At 55.2% G+C, this 16,601-nt stretch overlaps 1 protein-coding gene across 1 annotated transcript in view; it reads right to left on the bottom strand.

Annotated features, from left to right (window-relative positions):
• CDCP1 (CUB domain containing protein 1) overlaps positions 1-10,123 on the bottom strand; it is a 50,230-nt gene extending 40,107 nt beyond the window's left edge. Inside the window, exon 1 of the mRNA XM_051851680.3 lies at positions 9,907-10,123. Coding sequence (XP_051707640.1) covers positions 9,907-9,988 — 82 coding nt within the window. The 5' untranslated portion in view covers positions 9,989-10,123. The remainder of the gene's footprint in view (positions 1-9,906) is intronic.
• Positions 10,124-16,601: the final 6,478 nt, after the last annotated feature.

The following is a 16,601-nucleotide window of genomic DNA, read 5'->3' on the forward strand; positions in this document are numbered from 1 at the left end:
GTTCTTCTTGGGCCTATCTCAAATAATGAAAAGTCGTAACAATTCTAGTAACCAAGGAGTGTGCCTCAGGCCAGATGTGGTGCTGAGTGATCTGCACGCGGCCCGGCCAGCTCCTACTCTGTGAATGAGGTTAAGTCACTCGCCCCACTCGCCTGTTAACAAGCAGTGGAGTCAGGAGGAGAACAAAGCTTTGCCCACAAAGCTCGTCTGAGGGACGCTGATTCCAAAGAGCTAGCAAGGCCACTGGGAGCCCTGTGAGGCCTTGGGGCCCCATCCTCCCATTTCTCAGCTTCCTCTCCCTCTACCTTCTTCCAGTCGGGAATCTGGGTGCTTTGGGATGCATGGTCTGAGGATACGGGAAAGGCAGCGGTGGGCAGATTAGCAAAGTGACAGAGAGAGGCTGAGTGTTTGCGTCTCTTGGAGATGTGTGCAGGCCTAACTCCAGCGAGCTCTGTCGGCAGGGCAGGTGCAGGTGCCAGTGAGCACAGCCCTTCTCCACCGACTTGCCCCTCCCCGCTGCTCTCCCCTGGCCTGCACCCCTGAACTGCGGCTGGCCAGCTGCACAGCAATCCAGGAGAGGCCCGAGACCTTCAGACTCAGCAGGGGTTCCTCTCCCCACCCGTCCATCCTCTGTGAAGGCCCAGGACCTGCTAGTCAAACAGTAGCCTGCTGTTCCCGCCTCCAGGTCTGCAGCAGAAGACAGGCATCTGTTTGGATGCATACACGGTATAGCAGGAGCCTGCATGTACCTGTCCCAGCTCAGCCCCGCCCTGGACCATGCGGCAACACCAGCAGAAGCCTTCCCCTAGTGCCACGTGGTCTGCTCCAGGGCAGCCAGCCAGCCGAGCAGGCACACCCAGAGACAAGGGCCACAGCCGACTTGCCCTCCGTCAATCTTTGGACTCAGAAAGTCGGCGAAACTTCATTTTTCCTGGAGGCTGCGTTCATCATCCCAGGCGAAGGCGCAGGCCGTCACCTGGGACATTTCTGCAGAAAGCGCACGTTTCACCCAGAACGAGGGTGGGAGTGCTTGCAATGCGTTAACAACTTAAAGCAAGTTACACCACCCGAGCTTGTGGAGCGGCTCTGGTCTGCTTTCCTGAGACGCCCCCACAAGGATGATTTAAGGCTGTTCACACGCCAAGCTGAGTTGTTTACTGGCCCTTCCATCACATTGCTGACCTGGGCTTCTGTCCAGCACAGGGGTGGGGCACAGCCGGCCTGGGGGCTGCATAAGCCCCACGAAATCATCTTGTCTGGCCCTGCCGAGGTAACAACAGGTGGATCCCGAAATTCAATCCATCGAGAGCAGGCTACTTTTTAATTCGATAATTTTGCGTGGTGAATGATGATACAGATAGCCACATGTCCCTTGGCAGAAAATGGGTCCCCCAGCCCTGGTCTGGTAGAACGCAGGGCTGTTCACAGAGGGGACGGCTGTCTCCCATGCCTGTCCACTCTGCACAGCCAGAGGAGTGAGGCCACCAGAGGTCCCCCCTTGGATGGGGCCCACTTGGGAGAGAACTGGGAAGTGCAGACTATTTTTCAAGCATAGCCACCGAAGAAAGAACTTTCACTTTCATAAAATTCGTCACGTGACTGTACACTGGTCAAATTCTGATTTCCACTGTACGCTGTCACATTCGGCTCCACTCCAGAGAGAAAATCAGAACAACAGAGGTGGGGCACGGGGCTGCGGTGCCGTTCAGAGGAGGGGACAGGCAGGGCCACACGAAGTCCTCCTTATTGTCACCGCCACCCACAGCCTGTCTTCACACACCAGGGTGCTGCTGAGCCCCATCGCGAGGCCCCACACCGCTTTTGGTTTTGCTGCTTCCCCCAGTCTTTTCCCGAAGTTCACCAGGAAGACAGCAAAGAACACGACGGGAGTCCCACTGACACCTGCTGCCTTACACGCTGCTTCCACACGGTCTAATCTCCCAGCTCCGCCTGGTTTTCATCAGATTTGGTGAGAGAGGAGCCAGGCTGTCTTAGAACTTCTCACCCTTGTCACCTGCTACCAGTGTGACCTGAAGAAGTCAGCTAACTTCCCTAAGCTCATTGCTGCCCCTAGAAAGGCTACTATGAGGGGTGACCCATTTGTTTATTCTGCAAATAAAGTGCTTGCCGTGTCCCGGGCATAGTTCTACCCTCTTAGCTCCCAGCAGTGGGATCTGAAGCCACCAGAGCTGGCCCATCACACCTGATGTGCACAGACAGGCTCTGATTTAAATCAGCTCAGAAAACACTAGGGCTGCAGGTTCCTCTGCGTGGTCGAAGCCCTCAAATCAAAGTCGGGAAAACAGAGGCCCAGAGAGATGAAGCAACTCTTTCTGGTCATCAAGCCCCATGCTGACAACACCTGAGGTTAGAGCCAGGCAGCCTGACCGGCAGGTATGACCACTCCGCCCACCTTGTGAACTGGACACTGTCAGCCTCCTGCTGGGCCCAGAACCACCCTACACATTGCAGCCTCCCTTCTGGTTGGGCAAGGCCATGCCCCAGGGTGGCAGCCAATGGGATGGCCGCAGCCGTGACACCTCAGCAGTGTGCAACTCCCACTGCTGGCCCGTGAAAACCGCCCACGTTAAGTCTCTTGCTTTTCCCTTCTGTCAGTCTGATGCAGACGAACACAGAGCCAGGTATTGAAGATGCTGGAGCTACAAAGTGGAAGGAGTCTGGTTCCCCCATCCCTGCCTAGAGGAAGCCCCCTGTTCTGGATCTTAGAAAAGCAAGAAATCAATACTGATGCTGAGTGAGGCATTATACACCTCTGGGTTTGTGTGTCAGCACAGCCCAAGACAGGCGACACATTAACTGCTGGACTCACAGTAAGCAGTGGGTAGGAGCTATCGATCACCAGTGTCAACAAGGAGAGCCACCAGAGCCCAGGCCTGTCCAGTCTTCTTGCTACAGCACTCAGGACCTCTGGAAGGGGCCAGGAAGACAAGGACCAAGAAGCAGCCTCAGGACTTTACAAGAGGTCGTTCCCCATGGCCCCAGCAAAGGACAAAGCAGAGGAAATGAACAAGTGATGACCACAGCCAGCATGGCCCTCCCTGGATGCTGTCACAGGAGGGAGACAGGGGTAAACACACTGAGCCATGGAGTCCACGCATTTTTTTTTTTAAGATTTATTTATTTATTTGACTTGAAAGAGTTACACAGAGAGAGGACAGGCAGAGAGAGAGAGCTCTTCCATCCGCTGGTTCACTCCCCAGTTGGCCACAACAGCTGGAGCTGCGCCGATCTGAAGCCAGGGTCCAGGAACTTCTTCTGGGTCTCCCACGCAGGTGCAGGGGTCCAAGGACTTGGGCCATCTTCTACTGCTTTCTTAGGCCATAGCAGAGAGCTGGATTGGAAGAGGAGCAGCCAGGACTCTAACCGGCGCCCATATGGGATACCGGTACTGCGGGTGGCAGCTTTACCCGCCACACCACAGTGCTGGCCCTGAGCCCGCGCATGTTTTTCATGAAAGGGGAAATTTATTGGAGAAAGCCAAAAAGGCAAAAAGGGGGGAGCATTTGAGGAGCATCTAGAGAGAGGTGTCAACATCCTAAGAAAGAGGGGGACAGAGATCCAGGGCAGAGGTGAAACATCTGAAAGGAAATTCAAATCACTGCCTCCCCTCAAGTTTGTGGTTTTAACTGGAAAGAATAAAGGAAGTAACGGACGGCACCATGGAGTAGCTAAGAGGCTTCTGGAAGGAGGCTGACCAGACGCAAGAGGGCACATGTGCTTGGCCGTGACCTTGGCAGTGGGTACACGTCTTTGTTGCTTGCCATCCTCCATTTGTCCTTGGAGACAACCTGTACAAACTCTTGGATCCACTCATTCCTCCCCTGGGAACTCTGCCTACAGATAAACTTGTCCATACACCCAACGGTGTTGATGGCAAGGATGACTGGGACTTAGGCTCTGTGTATGGTAACAAAAACCTGGCACAATCCATCACACCAAGAGGCGTGCCTGTGTGAAGGAATATTACACAGCTGTAAAAGGCAAGGGCACTTTCCCACGTTCTGACGTGGAACAGACACCAAAAAAACAGACCACTTGGTAGAAAGACAAGGTGTACATAGTACACCTCCTACGCTCTATGCTACGTATGCTCCTGTTTGAATGCAAAGGGCAGGTACATCTACCAGCAATTGTGTACCTACATACTAACAGCTCTGAAACAATGCACAAGAAACCATGGCTGCCTCTGGGAAGAAGTCTGAAATCAGAGGTAGAAGGGAACATGCTCTCGGCTTCCCCTAGCACACCACTTGGTGCTATGCATCAGCTAACAACGGAGATGTGCTCTGTTAGCGAGTCCGTCACCAGGCACGTAAACCTCGATGGTTACAGATCAGTCATTCAATGTGGCCTCCTTTGTTTTCAGTGCAGCCTCTGGATGGAATCAAGGGGTAGAATGAACACAAAACACAGGACGTGGCTGCTGGTGTCACATGAGACACTGTTTCCCAGCAAACACTGGATTTTTAAAAAAATAGAAGGCATACCCTCTGAAACGACAAAGTCCAGTATAGCAAGCACACAGCCAGGATCACTGTCACGTATTACCACTATCGGGGATTACGCACTGTATGTACATAATGGATGTGCCACACTATGATGTGACAAGCAGCACCGGGGGCTTGTATACAACCAGCAACACCACAAACACACGAAGAATGCACGGCTCTAAGTGCCGGGGCACGGTCCCTGGTAGTAGGGATGTTTCAGCTCCACTACAATGTAACAGGACCACCAGAGGCGATGCGGCCCATCATTAGATGCTGTAATGCAGTGCTCAATTATACGTTAATTCTTTTTCTAAACACAATTGCTAAATTGTTTGAATATTAAAAATATACACCTTGGCCGGCACCGTGGCTCACTAGGCTAATCCTCCACCTGTAGCGCCTGCACCCCGGGTTCTAGTCCCGGTCGGGGCGCCGGATTCTGTCCCAGTTGCTCCTCTTCCAGGCCAGCTCTCTGCTGTGGCCCGGGAGGGCAGTGGAGGATGGCTCAAGTGCTTGGGCCCTGCACCCGCATGGGAGACCAGGAGGAAAGCACCCGGCTCCTGGCTTCAGATCGGCACGGTGCACCGGCTGCAGTGTACCGGCCATAGCGGCCATTTTGGGGGTGAACCAACAGAAGGAAGACCTTTCTCTCTGTGTGTGTGTCTCTCTCTCACTGTCTAACTCTGCCTGTCAAAACACACACACACACACACACACACATCCCTATATCTAGAACACATATGAGCACAGCACTAAGTGTTGGTTGATTTTTTTTTTCTCCAAGGAAAGAAACCAAGTCAGGAGCACAGACATGATCTTTAAGAAGACACAGCAATGCCATCTGGAGGTGCACCATGCGTGGGCACACAGCGCACAGGTGCTGGGAGCCGGGTTCTGGAGTCACACTCCTGGGCTGCCGTCTCAGCGGCACCCCACACCAGCTGAGGGGCCCTGGGAAACTCACTTCACCTCTCTGTGCCTACTGCAGGGCAACAAGTCAGAGTAAGTACTTGTTGAGGACAGAGCTAGCTGACGCGCAGGCCTACTCAAGAACACCGACTCGCTTCTATTTCCTCAGCAGGACGAGGCTTCATGTTTCTAAAGAACTTCTCCTATTTATTTATTTGAGAGGCAGAGACAGATAGCAAGAGCCAGAGGTCCCATCTGCTGGTTTACTGCCCGAATGCCTGCAGGGGTTGTGGCTGCACCACGCCAAAGCCAGCAGCCTGGAACTCAAATCCAGGTCTCCCATGTGGGTAGCAGGGACTCAGTTATTCCCAGGGTCTGCACTGGAGGAGTCAGGGGCCAGAGCCAGGAATGCAACCTGGGCACTCTGATGCGGCATACGGGTATCTTAACCACTAGGCTAAACACCTGCTCCCAACAGTTTCACTCGTATTACTCAAACGAGTAGAATCTCTGTTTTATCCACCAAAGGGCATTTGTGGCCAATGTCTATTTTGGAAACCACACACACACACACACACACACACACATACACATCTCCAAATACAACACAACATTGTAAGCACCATGTCTTGCAGGGAGCCGGCACTTACACTCCCAACTCCAGTAAGAACATCGGAATCAAGTGGGGATATCCTGAGTGTCAGTAAGGGAGGCGCAATGAGTCACCACACACAAAGCAAACTGGAAGACTGCTGTGGCATTCTTTGAGTGATGACTTAGGCATTTTACACTGAGCAGGACTGCTGTTAGCTGTATATGGGTATGCTTCCGTGTTTCCCTATGCATTGAGAAACCACTCAGGGTTTTGCATTCCTTTGCATTGGGTTATTATAATTTCTCCTCCACAAAATAAAGAGGTGTATAGCATCAGTGTTTTACTGCACCGTGTCTGGTTTTCAGTGGGTGACTGAGAGTAAGTGGGAGATGCCTACATACAAAATTCCCAGCAGAGTGGCCAGCGTGGTGAATGTCCAGCGTGCACTGGCTTCTACGGGGGCAGTAGTAATTAGTCATTTTAAAAACAGATGGACCAAACACAAGCCCAAGGTTACCAAGAGGTGAGCACTTGGTCTCCTTCCCTGGTTGTCTAGAATGCTGCCAGCTGCCCCGGAGAAGGTGATGGGCTAATTACAAGGTTGTGGGAAGTAGTTTGAAATAATTTAATTGCAGGATAATTTTTACAATTTAGGAGGATAATTAAAGGGTATTAACTTTTCTTAAAAACCGAGGCAGAGAGCCTCAGACACGGGGCTGCCGTACCAGGGGTGTTGTTATGCCCCATTGCCCCACCCTGACCAGTGAACGCTGCTCTCCCCAGCCCTACCCCCTACCCTCTCCTCGCCCTCTGCCATCCAAACCCAGGTCTGCACTGCTGGGCAAACACACAGTGGGGTTTGTGTTATAAACCAAGGGACTGAGTTCTGCTTTCTCTTGATGAAAAAACACCGCTGGGCTACTGGCAGCATCCAGCGAGGGTGGCTGCTGGGCGGGGCATCCACTAGCGCCGTCTGACTCGTCCACTGACCTAGAGGGAGGAAAAGGCTTCCTGCACAGATGTCGGTGACACAGTGGCCATGAGCGCCTGGAGAGCGTGCGGCACAGGCTGGAACGTGCACCGGGACGGCAGTGCCCGGTCTGCACAGGCAGCAGGGAAATGACGCACCGGAGGCCGCAGGCCCCTCTCTCCTGTGCGTCCCAGAACTCCTTGGAGAATCTCAGGTGCGTGAAACAGTTAGGAAGGCGCAGAGCAGCACAGCCAGGAGAATGTACACTCGGATCCGTCGAGACGGGACGAGCCCGTCGACACGACCTTAGAACCTCGACAACAGGACAGCACTGGCTCACCTCATCACACCATCGCGTGGCAAAATTTCTAACGAAAGGGTACTGGTCACCAAGGCAGAGGGCCCCAGTCACGGGTCTCCACGTCAGGGTCTTGTTATCCCCCAGCGCCCACCCACATCTTTTCCTTGTGGAAATCACTATAAGCTCTCCCCTGCTATTGGCCAGGTTCTATCTGACACTGGAAAAACTGGAAGCAACCTAAACATCCAACAACAGGGGATGAGTTAAAGCCGTACAATGAGATGGCTCAGTTTTGGTTTACACACTCACACATGGGACCAGGGACCAGAAGGAACAAGGCCGGTCTGTTCATCAATTTCTTTTCCCTATACTGGTTATGGGTATCACCGATTTTTTTGAATAATGCGATGCTACTCAAAACACTTTAAGTGTTGTTTTTGACTTCCTCTCCCATACTGATAGCCAAGGAGGACCACTGTGTGGGGTGGGGCACAGCTGCACACACTGGAAGCCTCCAAGGTGAACCCTGGAGCCCACAGGCAGCTCCCTGAGTAACTCTGCTGACTCTAGGCTGGTGGCAACCGGTGGGGGTGCAGAGGCGGGGGGGGGGGTGCGGGGGGGAGTAAAGAGGAGGAGGCAGGGGAGCCACCAGTCCTGCCAGTCCCCATTTCACTCAGAAGAAGGATGCACACACATACCCCCTCACTGGGTGAGCACACACATCACTTAATCCGTCCGCTCACGTTTCTGGAAAACACACTATCGGCAAGTATCCCAGTGGTTCTTGGAAAGCAACACGGGTGAGGTTTTAAGAAGGCTATGGTTCCAACTTCACCAGTGCTTCCCTGCTGGAAATCCGGGGGCCAGGACACACCACCACACAGACTTTCCCTCCCTCTTCAGCTCCGCGGAGACCCCAAGTTCACTAAGCAGGTTCACAGATTTATCAAATAAAGTCACTAGGCCAAAGACGTCCACCAGGTAGATCCACCCCAAGACTCCAGGCCCACCAGCTACCCCCAGCAAACTGCACCAACCCCAAGCCCTCCCTCCACCAGGCCCAAAGGTGGCTGCCCAGGGCCAGTTCCTTAAACTTAAGAAAGTAAAACGGTCCTGGCTTCGGATCAGCCCAGATCCGGCCGTGGCGGCCATCTGGGGAGTGAACCAGCAGATGGAGGACCTCTCTCTCCGTCTCTCCCTCTGTCTGTAATTCTACCTCTCAAATAAATAAATCAATAAAATCTTTAAAAAAAGAAAGTGAAATGGGAAACACCTAGGCTTCCTGGTATTTATACCCTATACCGTGAGGCAGGACCAGCCAGCCAACAACTTCCTGTAAGGAAGCGACTCCATAGGACCTACCCAGCCAGAGGGGAGACACAGGCAGGAAGCCAGGTGTGGCCAGGCTGGCATTTTTGTCAGTAGGATGCCTTGGTTTTCACCACGTTCTTACTGGAAAAGTTCCTGACCGTTACCGCGGAAAACAAGAAACAGCGCCGGCCATCCGAGAGTGTCCCTGGTGCCCCATGAGTGGCAGGCAGCCATTTTTCTGTCACACACGCATTTACACACCTACACACATGCGTGCACCCCCTACACCACTTTTTGTTCTTCAACCAGCCTCCTCCTCCCACCTTGGGCATCCCGAAAATTCAGTCCTGAGGAAGGAACAGTAAACAAGCATACTCAAAGTGAGGCCTCAAAATATTCACGGTACAGCAAAAGTCACCCCACAGTGTACAAACGCGCCTGGAAGCCGGCCCGCGGCGTGTCTGCAATGTCACACGCTGTCACCACGACACCCAAGCTCAGCTTCACCTGCTGAATTTTCTTCCTTCTTTTACCTAACTGCTTACCACAAACGCACAGCCCCCGCCCCGAGGTGCAGCCAAGGCCCAAGACTCCTGCATAACTCGTGACAAACACAGACCCGTGCAAAGGCCGGCTCCCAAGTTCCTGCGTGTCCAAGCAGGTCATCCCACTGCATCCTAACCCTCCAGGACCCCCACGCCCCGTCCCCCTTCACATCTGCGCTGGCGCGGGGCAGCGCCGAGCGGCCCCTCCCCCAGCCGGAACCACCCCGGGCCGGCGGTCAAAGTCCATCACGCCAGGGCTCGAGGCCCCCAAGCCACGCCGCCGCCTCCCGCCGCTTCCAACTCCGAATGGGGCGGGGAAGTGGGCCGTGTGGACAGAGAGAGAGAGGTGACGTGAGCGTCGGGACCTCCGACCACAGTTCTGAGGAAGTTGGGGGTGGGTGTGGAGAGGAACGCCTTCTCCGCACGTCCCGCCAGGGTGTCCCAGGAATCCCGGCAAAGCCCCTGCCCCCGGGCGTGAGGCGAGCGCGGCGGCCCCGTCCCTGGCCTCGGTCTGTGCGCACTGCTTTTCCCTCCTTCCCTGGACCGCGAGATCCCGGCACCGGGACTCTTCCACGTGCGGCGGCCCCTGCCCACGGCGAGGTCGCCCGAAACCGGGAGCGCACCGGCCGCCGAGCCCGACGCGGGAACTGGCGGAGCCCCCGGCACGGTGGTCAGCAGTCGCGCGTGGTCGGCCCCTCCCCACACTCAAAGCCTCCCTCCCGCGCCCCGCGCCCCGCGCCCCGCGCCCCGCGCCCCGCACTCACCGGCTCCGGCCGGCAGGCGCGCCGCGCCCAGCAGCAGGACGCCCAGCAGTGCGCCTGCGACCCCGAAGTTCAGGCCGGCCATGGCTCCGGGGCGCCTCGGCCTCGGTGGGGAAAAGCGTCGAGGCCCGCGGCTCGGAGCGGCGGCCCGGGGCGCCCGAGCCCTGGCACCGGCTGCGCTGCGCTCCGCCCCGGCTCGTTCACCTGCGCGCGGGTGGACGCGCCCAGGCTCCGCCCTGCGCAGTCGGAGTTAGGCTGACCTGGTCCTTCCCTCCTCCCTCTTCTCCTCCCCTTCCTACCTCAGCGACCGCCTCTCCTGCCCAGGGGCCTAAGTGCCCGGGGCCCTGTGGCTGACTTCCCTCCGCCGTCCATTGAGACTATGGGACTGGCTCATCCCTGTCTTCCTGGGCTTAGCCCAGAGGCGCCGAGGTCGCCCTCGGGAGAAGCCTCCCGCCTTCTCTTGCTTGTCGAGGTCACGGTGCACTCCTTTTGGGAGGGGATTCTTACTTGTGGGTCACCCCAGCCCCGGCTACCTCCCATGTGTCTGGCGCCCGTGAGCCACAGCCGGTACCTGCAGGATTTCTGTTGCGCACCACAACCCTTCCAAGTACGGGCTGAGACAGCTGAGTTATGCAACCTGGCCCAAGTGGCCCGGCCAGTTAGTGAATGAGAGAGAGGCAGGACCTGACAGCGCAGGGTAGGTTTTCCACAGAGTTGCTTTGTTGATTGAGGAATGAATGCGGGAGTTCATGTGAGCTTAATGCGAGACTGGAAAGCGCTAAGAGAAGAAGCCTAAACAGGTTTGCCTCGTGGCAGGGCCCCTTCATTGCGCTGTGAGCGGGTCGTACCGGCCCTCCCTGTAGTGAGTGGGCCGCACGTGTCTGTGGGTGTGGGGCACCCAAGTGGATTGTTGGCCTCCACTGTCCTCCCAGGGCAGGTGTGTCACCTGCCTGTGGCTTCTCCTTCCACCCTGTAGGCCACAGGCCAAGTTCAGGGTCACAGAGCCACAGCTAGAGATGGTTCGATGGTTCGGGAGCTCTTAGCTGGCAGACCAGAGATCTACCAAAATTACTCCATAGCCCCTGAGGCTACCTGTAGCCATGGGTAGATGGAGGCTGGGCCAGGGTCGCCTGGAACAGCCTGGAAGGCCTGGGATGTGGTCCGAAGCTCATGCCACAGCATCAGTCTACAGTGCAGCCCTGGCTTCTGTTTAATTTTGGGAGGGAGCTGAACCCCACCCTTGGGCAAGCACGGAAAGGCTGCTGGCATTGTGTAGTGTGGGAGGGGGAGCAGAACCCCAGCAGTTCTCTGCAGAAAAGGAATGAGACCTAAATGGGCAAGGTGGAGCCCGTCAGCAGCTACAGGTGTGGATCCTGCCGTCAAAGGTCCTGGACTCACTTTTATTTTCTCTGTGCCTTCCCGGCTTGTGCAGCCACCGTTCCCTGTCTGTGCCGCACTCTCCTGACCCAGGAACTGGGGCTGTGAGAACCGGGTATGCTTCATAGACCGTTCTGAAGGTTCATGGGCCACGCGACATCTTTAGCTGGTGCTTGCCACAGAGTAGATGCGCATTACAGTCAGCCGATTGCCTTTGCGTGGGGATCGGCATGGAAGGGATGGAAGCCAGGGAGGTAGAGGGGAGAGTTCTGGAAAGAAAGTCTGCAGATAAAGTCCTTTGAAGTCTCAATCAGCTCCCCGAGGCGGGCAGTCATCTCTGTTTTCCTCATCTTGACATTTCTGAAGCCGGTGCTTGGTATGCAGTCAGTGCACAGCAGAGAGCTGGAGAGGGAAGGAGCTCATCCAGCCGAGCAGTGCATGGGCTGCTAACTGGGCCTGCGGAGCCCGCGGAGCTTTCTGAAACACGTGGCCCTGGAAGCATGCATACATGGTTCACTTTATTTTATTTGGAAGGCAGAATTAGAAGGAGAACCAGAAAGAGAGATCTTTCACCCACTGGTTCACTTCCCAAGTGGCTGTAGCAGCCGGGTCTGGGCCAGGCAGAAGCCAGGAGCCTAGAACTCCATCCAAGTCTCCTGTGTGGGTGGCAGGGGCCCAATTACTTGGACCATCTTCCATTGCTTTCCCAGGCGCATTAGCCGGGAACTAGATCAGAAGTGGAACAGCTGGGACTCAAACCCATGCTCAAGGGATGTGGGCATTGCAGGAAGCAACTTAACCCACTGCACCTCATTGATGGCCTCCACAGTTCACTTTTTAAAGGTAGGGTCTTTGGCTTCCAGAATGAGCCCATAGTGAACCACTCCAGGTAGTGACCCTGGCCTTGTGGGATTGGTCATAGTCAGCAGGACCAGGGCTTTGTCCAGTTTGAGCAGAGTAGAAAGAACATCTGTTGGCATCAGACAGCTGCTTGGAGGCTTTACTCTCCAGGTGATTAAGCAAGCTAACAAAATTGAGATTATTTCAGTGCACAAATTAGCATTTTATGTCACACAAATGCCAAGCACTGGTAGAGGGAGAAAAGCGCCCAGACGTGGCTTGTGAGCCTTGAAGCAGGAGTTTGCCCTGGTTTAGGATGAGACAGGTGTGTCTTGGGAATGACTGACTTTGCCAAGTCAGTTGTCTGAGGGGTAGCACTGGGGTTTGATGAGTTAATCACTAAGGGACGTTCTCGTACAGTAGCTGGCCATGTTGCCCCGGACGGGGGGCCGAGGGGACAGAGATCTGCGTGACTCAGGACCTCTGGAACAGGAGGTGGAGACATCCTGGGGTCACCCCAAAGTGACCTAACCCGGGGGATCCACGCTGCATCACCTCCCCAAATTGTACCACGTGAGAGGCCAAGGGAAAGTGCCGGGGGACAAAAAGCAGAGCTGGAGACAAAGCTGTCTCTACGCCTCTCTCTCTCTCTCTCTCTCTCTCTCTCTCTCTCTCTCTTTTATTTTTTGCCAGGCAGAATTAGACAGTGAGAGAGAGAGACAGAGAGAAAGGTCTTCCTTCCATTGGTTCACTCCCTTAATGGCTGCTACGGCCAGCGCTGCGCCAATACAAAGCCAGGAGCTGGGTACTTCTTCCCGGTCTCCCATGCAGGTGTAGGGGCCCAAGGACCTGGGCCATCCTCTGCTGCCCTCCTGGGCCACAGCAGAGAGCTGGACTGGAAGAAGAGCAACCAGGACTAGTACCTGGCGCCCCAACCGGGACTAGAACCCGGGGTCCTGGTGCCACAGGCGGAGGATTAGCCAAGTGAGCCACAGCACCGGCTTTCTACGCCTTTCTCAGGCTAGCACATCCAGCTGTCTATCAGGCCCTGGCCGCGGAGTCCAGAGCCTTAGCTGCCATCCTGTACACTGCCCCGCGTCCGGCTATGACCCATGGCCACTGCAGCCCCTGCCTGCCAGCCTCGCTTCTTTCTTTTCTGTTTTTCCCTGTGGTTTGGTAGGAAAGCAGCTTTTGCAGTGCCTTTAAGGGATTTTCTCACTGCTAGAGAGAGTATTGAACCATGTTTGAGCTGGGGGCCTTGGGGCTCATCTGGTTGTTACTTTCCTGATGGACGTAGGCCTGGGGAAGGTGACAAAGTCAGGTCGCATAGCAGAGGACCTTCGGACGACGAACCCAACGTCCATCCAGTAGTCCACGTGCTCCCATTCCTGAGATAGCCAGGTCCCATGTCTGCAAGTGCATTGGGCTGGCCAGCACCCTCACACCCTCTCCCGCCTTCTGCCATCCTACCCACACCCCTCACCACCCCGGCCTCTGTGGCTTTCACCGCAACACTACTGAAGCTTTTCTCCTCAGAATGGTCCAAGCCCTGTCCCTTGCTCACTCCGGTGTAGAGGCCGGTGACAGGAAGATGGCCTCAGGAGAAGGACAGACGGGATAGAAGGTGACCAAGGACTGAGACTGGGGGACTTCTTGCCTGCCTGCCTGCCTTTGCCAGGGTCAGGGCTGGTTCAGAGCTGGGAGGGGCCTGCCCTGGGCTGGCCCATCAGACTTCACTGCAGGTAACTAGGTTGCTCTGTAAGGATTAACCGCCTGTGTTCCTCTCCATCTCTTCTCCCTGCCCCGACCCTCTTGTCTGTTTTCTCCAAAAGCCAGCTCCCTGAGGTCTTTCTTCCCATGCGTGTTTGGTGGTTTTCTCTTGCAGGTGAAGTATGGCCTGGGTTTTGGCTCAGTCCCCTGTGTGACTTTTTTTTTAAGCTGCAGTCATCTTTTTTTATTAAGATTTATTTTATTTATTTGAAAGACAGTTACAGAGAGAGAGGTACAGCCAGAGAAAGAGAGGTCGTCCATCTGCTGGTTCACTCCCCAAATGGCCGCAGCAGCCAGAGCTGAGCTGATCTGAAGCCAGGAGCCAGGAGCTGGGGTGGGAGGAGGGTTAGGGATCCGGGCCCTAGAAGGATATAAAAAGTCCCTTAGTGACCCCAACACCAAGGCAGGGGGAGACCCCCCTCCGGCTGTGCTCCCCTGGGGTGCAGGTGTCACTCCTGGATAAAGAGTGCTCGGGGCCCTGCTCTCCGCCCGCTGGCAGCATGGCTGCTAGGAAATACTGGACCGTCTCTGCGTGTCACATTCACAAGCACCACTGACCGAAGATCGCGGTGAGACTTCCAAAATGAGCTGCGAGACGCGTTGCTGTCCTGGGAGCACGCACAGACCGTGCGGCTTCAGACCCAGCCTGCTGCGCCAGCCTCAGCCTCACTGCGCCTCAGCGTCACCTGGAAACAGGCTTGGGGATTGCCACCACCTGGAAGGGGCTGTGGCGCGTAACGCATGGAGCCCGGTGACTGGCTCCTGGTGACGGCTCCGAGGCGCCAGCTGTTGGTAGCGAAGGCTCGTTTTGTCTCGGTGTCCTGTGTCCTAAGGTAATTTCATGGAGACCCTGCCCAGCTCACTCCCTAATGGTTACAGACCCCAGCGGGAAGGCAGGGAGGAGAAAGCAGAAGGGTGCCCTTCCAGCAGCCTGGTGACCGGTGGGGAGCAGGTGGCAGATCCAGAGGAAGTGGCGGTCCAGCCTCCGGAGACGGGCTTGCCTTCAAGTCCCCTCTGCCTCCTGCCCGGTGTGGCCCTCGGGCAGGGCTTTCTGTCCACTCTGTGTCCTCCCCACAATTTTCACTGCCTCTCTTTAATAGTCAGGACACGTGTTCTGTCTAGCTTAATGGCTCTGTCATCAAAGCTGAATCCTGACAGGTACAAAGGAGACATCTGGAAAATCTCCACTCTGTCACTTCTCAGCTTCCCTCCAGGACCTCCGGGGTTTCGGTGGCTCGGCTGCACAGCCTGGGCAAGGAGCTGCAGAGCCCCACTTTGCTGAGTGAGCTCCTGGGAGCTCCTGTGCCGAGGCCCTGCCTGAGCTGGCTGGTCCCAGCCACAGTCATGAGCGGTGGTCACTTGCTCTGTGTTGACCGGAGACCGGAGGCCAGGACAACTCGGGGTCTCAGGACCTGTCCTGCTCAGCGCCAGTCCCCAGCAATGGATGTCTCAACTGCAGGTCAGCCTGGGGACTAAGAAAGCATTTGGGGAAATGGCTTTACTCCTTGCACCCCCGTATGTGCCATTTTCCAGCTGACCTCTGCAGGGAACAAAATTCCTACCCATGCGTAAAATAGAGCACTTCCTGGGGAACAATAAGTTGTGGACACTTGGTGACCACAGGGGTAGCTGGGAGCGTTTGTTGCTTTTGAAGTCCTGAATTCTTCATCTGTCTCTGCATCTATCTATCTAGATATGTGAGTGTCTGGCTATTTTATTTTATTTTTAAAGTTTTTAAAATGCTTATGTATTTTTATTTATTTCAAAGGCAGAGAGAGAGAGCGATCTTCTATCCACTGGTTCACCCCCCTCCAAATGACTGAAATAGCCAGGGCTGGGCCAGGCCAGTGCCAGGAGCCAGAAACTCCATCAGGGTCTCTCACATGGATGACAGGGACCCAAGTACTTGGGCCATAATCTGCTACTTCCCAGAATGTGCATTAGCTGGGAGCTGGATTGGAAGCTGGGGTGGGACTCGAACCCAGGCACTGTGATATGGGCTGTGGGCATTCTAGGCAGTGGTTTAACCGACTCTGCCACCACGCCAGCCCCTGCGTTGCATGTTTATACAGAGGATAGCATAATACACCCTTGTTCTGCCCCAGGGTTGGCTTTTCTGTTGTCTTGTTTTCCGTCCTACAGAGCTTCTTGATGACGTTTCTGTGTGTGCACACAGATAGCAACATTGCCAGTTTCCAGGCTGTGTGCATGGAACACCCTGTATGGCCTGCTGTGCATTGCTAGCTGGCTCAGGCCCGCAGACTGCAGGACTGTGTGGGTCAGGGTGGGGCAGAAAGCAGGTGGCGACCGAAAGGCGGCCACCAAACCACACCCACAGTGAAGGCACAGTTCACAGCCAAGTGGGCGGTGAGAGGAAACAGCCAGGGAGCCTGCAGTACCAGGGCCAGCACTATGCAGTCCGAGGGCTTATCCAGGCCCCCTAGGTCACAGAGCAGGCCACAAAGCCTCCAGGGAGCTGGGGCACCAGGCCAGTATTCTTTTACGGCGTTTGTGTTGATGGTCAAAACTTGAAACAGCACAGCGGACGCTTGGTGATATAAATTCCACTTGCGAGTCTAGGACAGTTTCTAAATTAGCCTTTCCCACAATCAAGACCAATTAGTCAACTCTTCTTTTATGAATTTTCATAATTTCTCTATTTACCCAACTTACAAATTGCATTTTAAGTCATAATTTGGAAATTTATTCAT

The sequence above is a fragment of the Oryctolagus cuniculus genome, chromosome 10, assembly GCF_051225735.1.
Source record: "Oryctolagus cuniculus isolate XC-2025 breed Fujian yellow rabbit chromosome 10, ASM5122573v1, whole genome shotgun sequence".
Classification (NCBI taxonomy): domain Eukaryota; kingdom Metazoa; phylum Chordata; class Mammalia; order Lagomorpha; family Leporidae; genus Oryctolagus; species Oryctolagus cuniculus.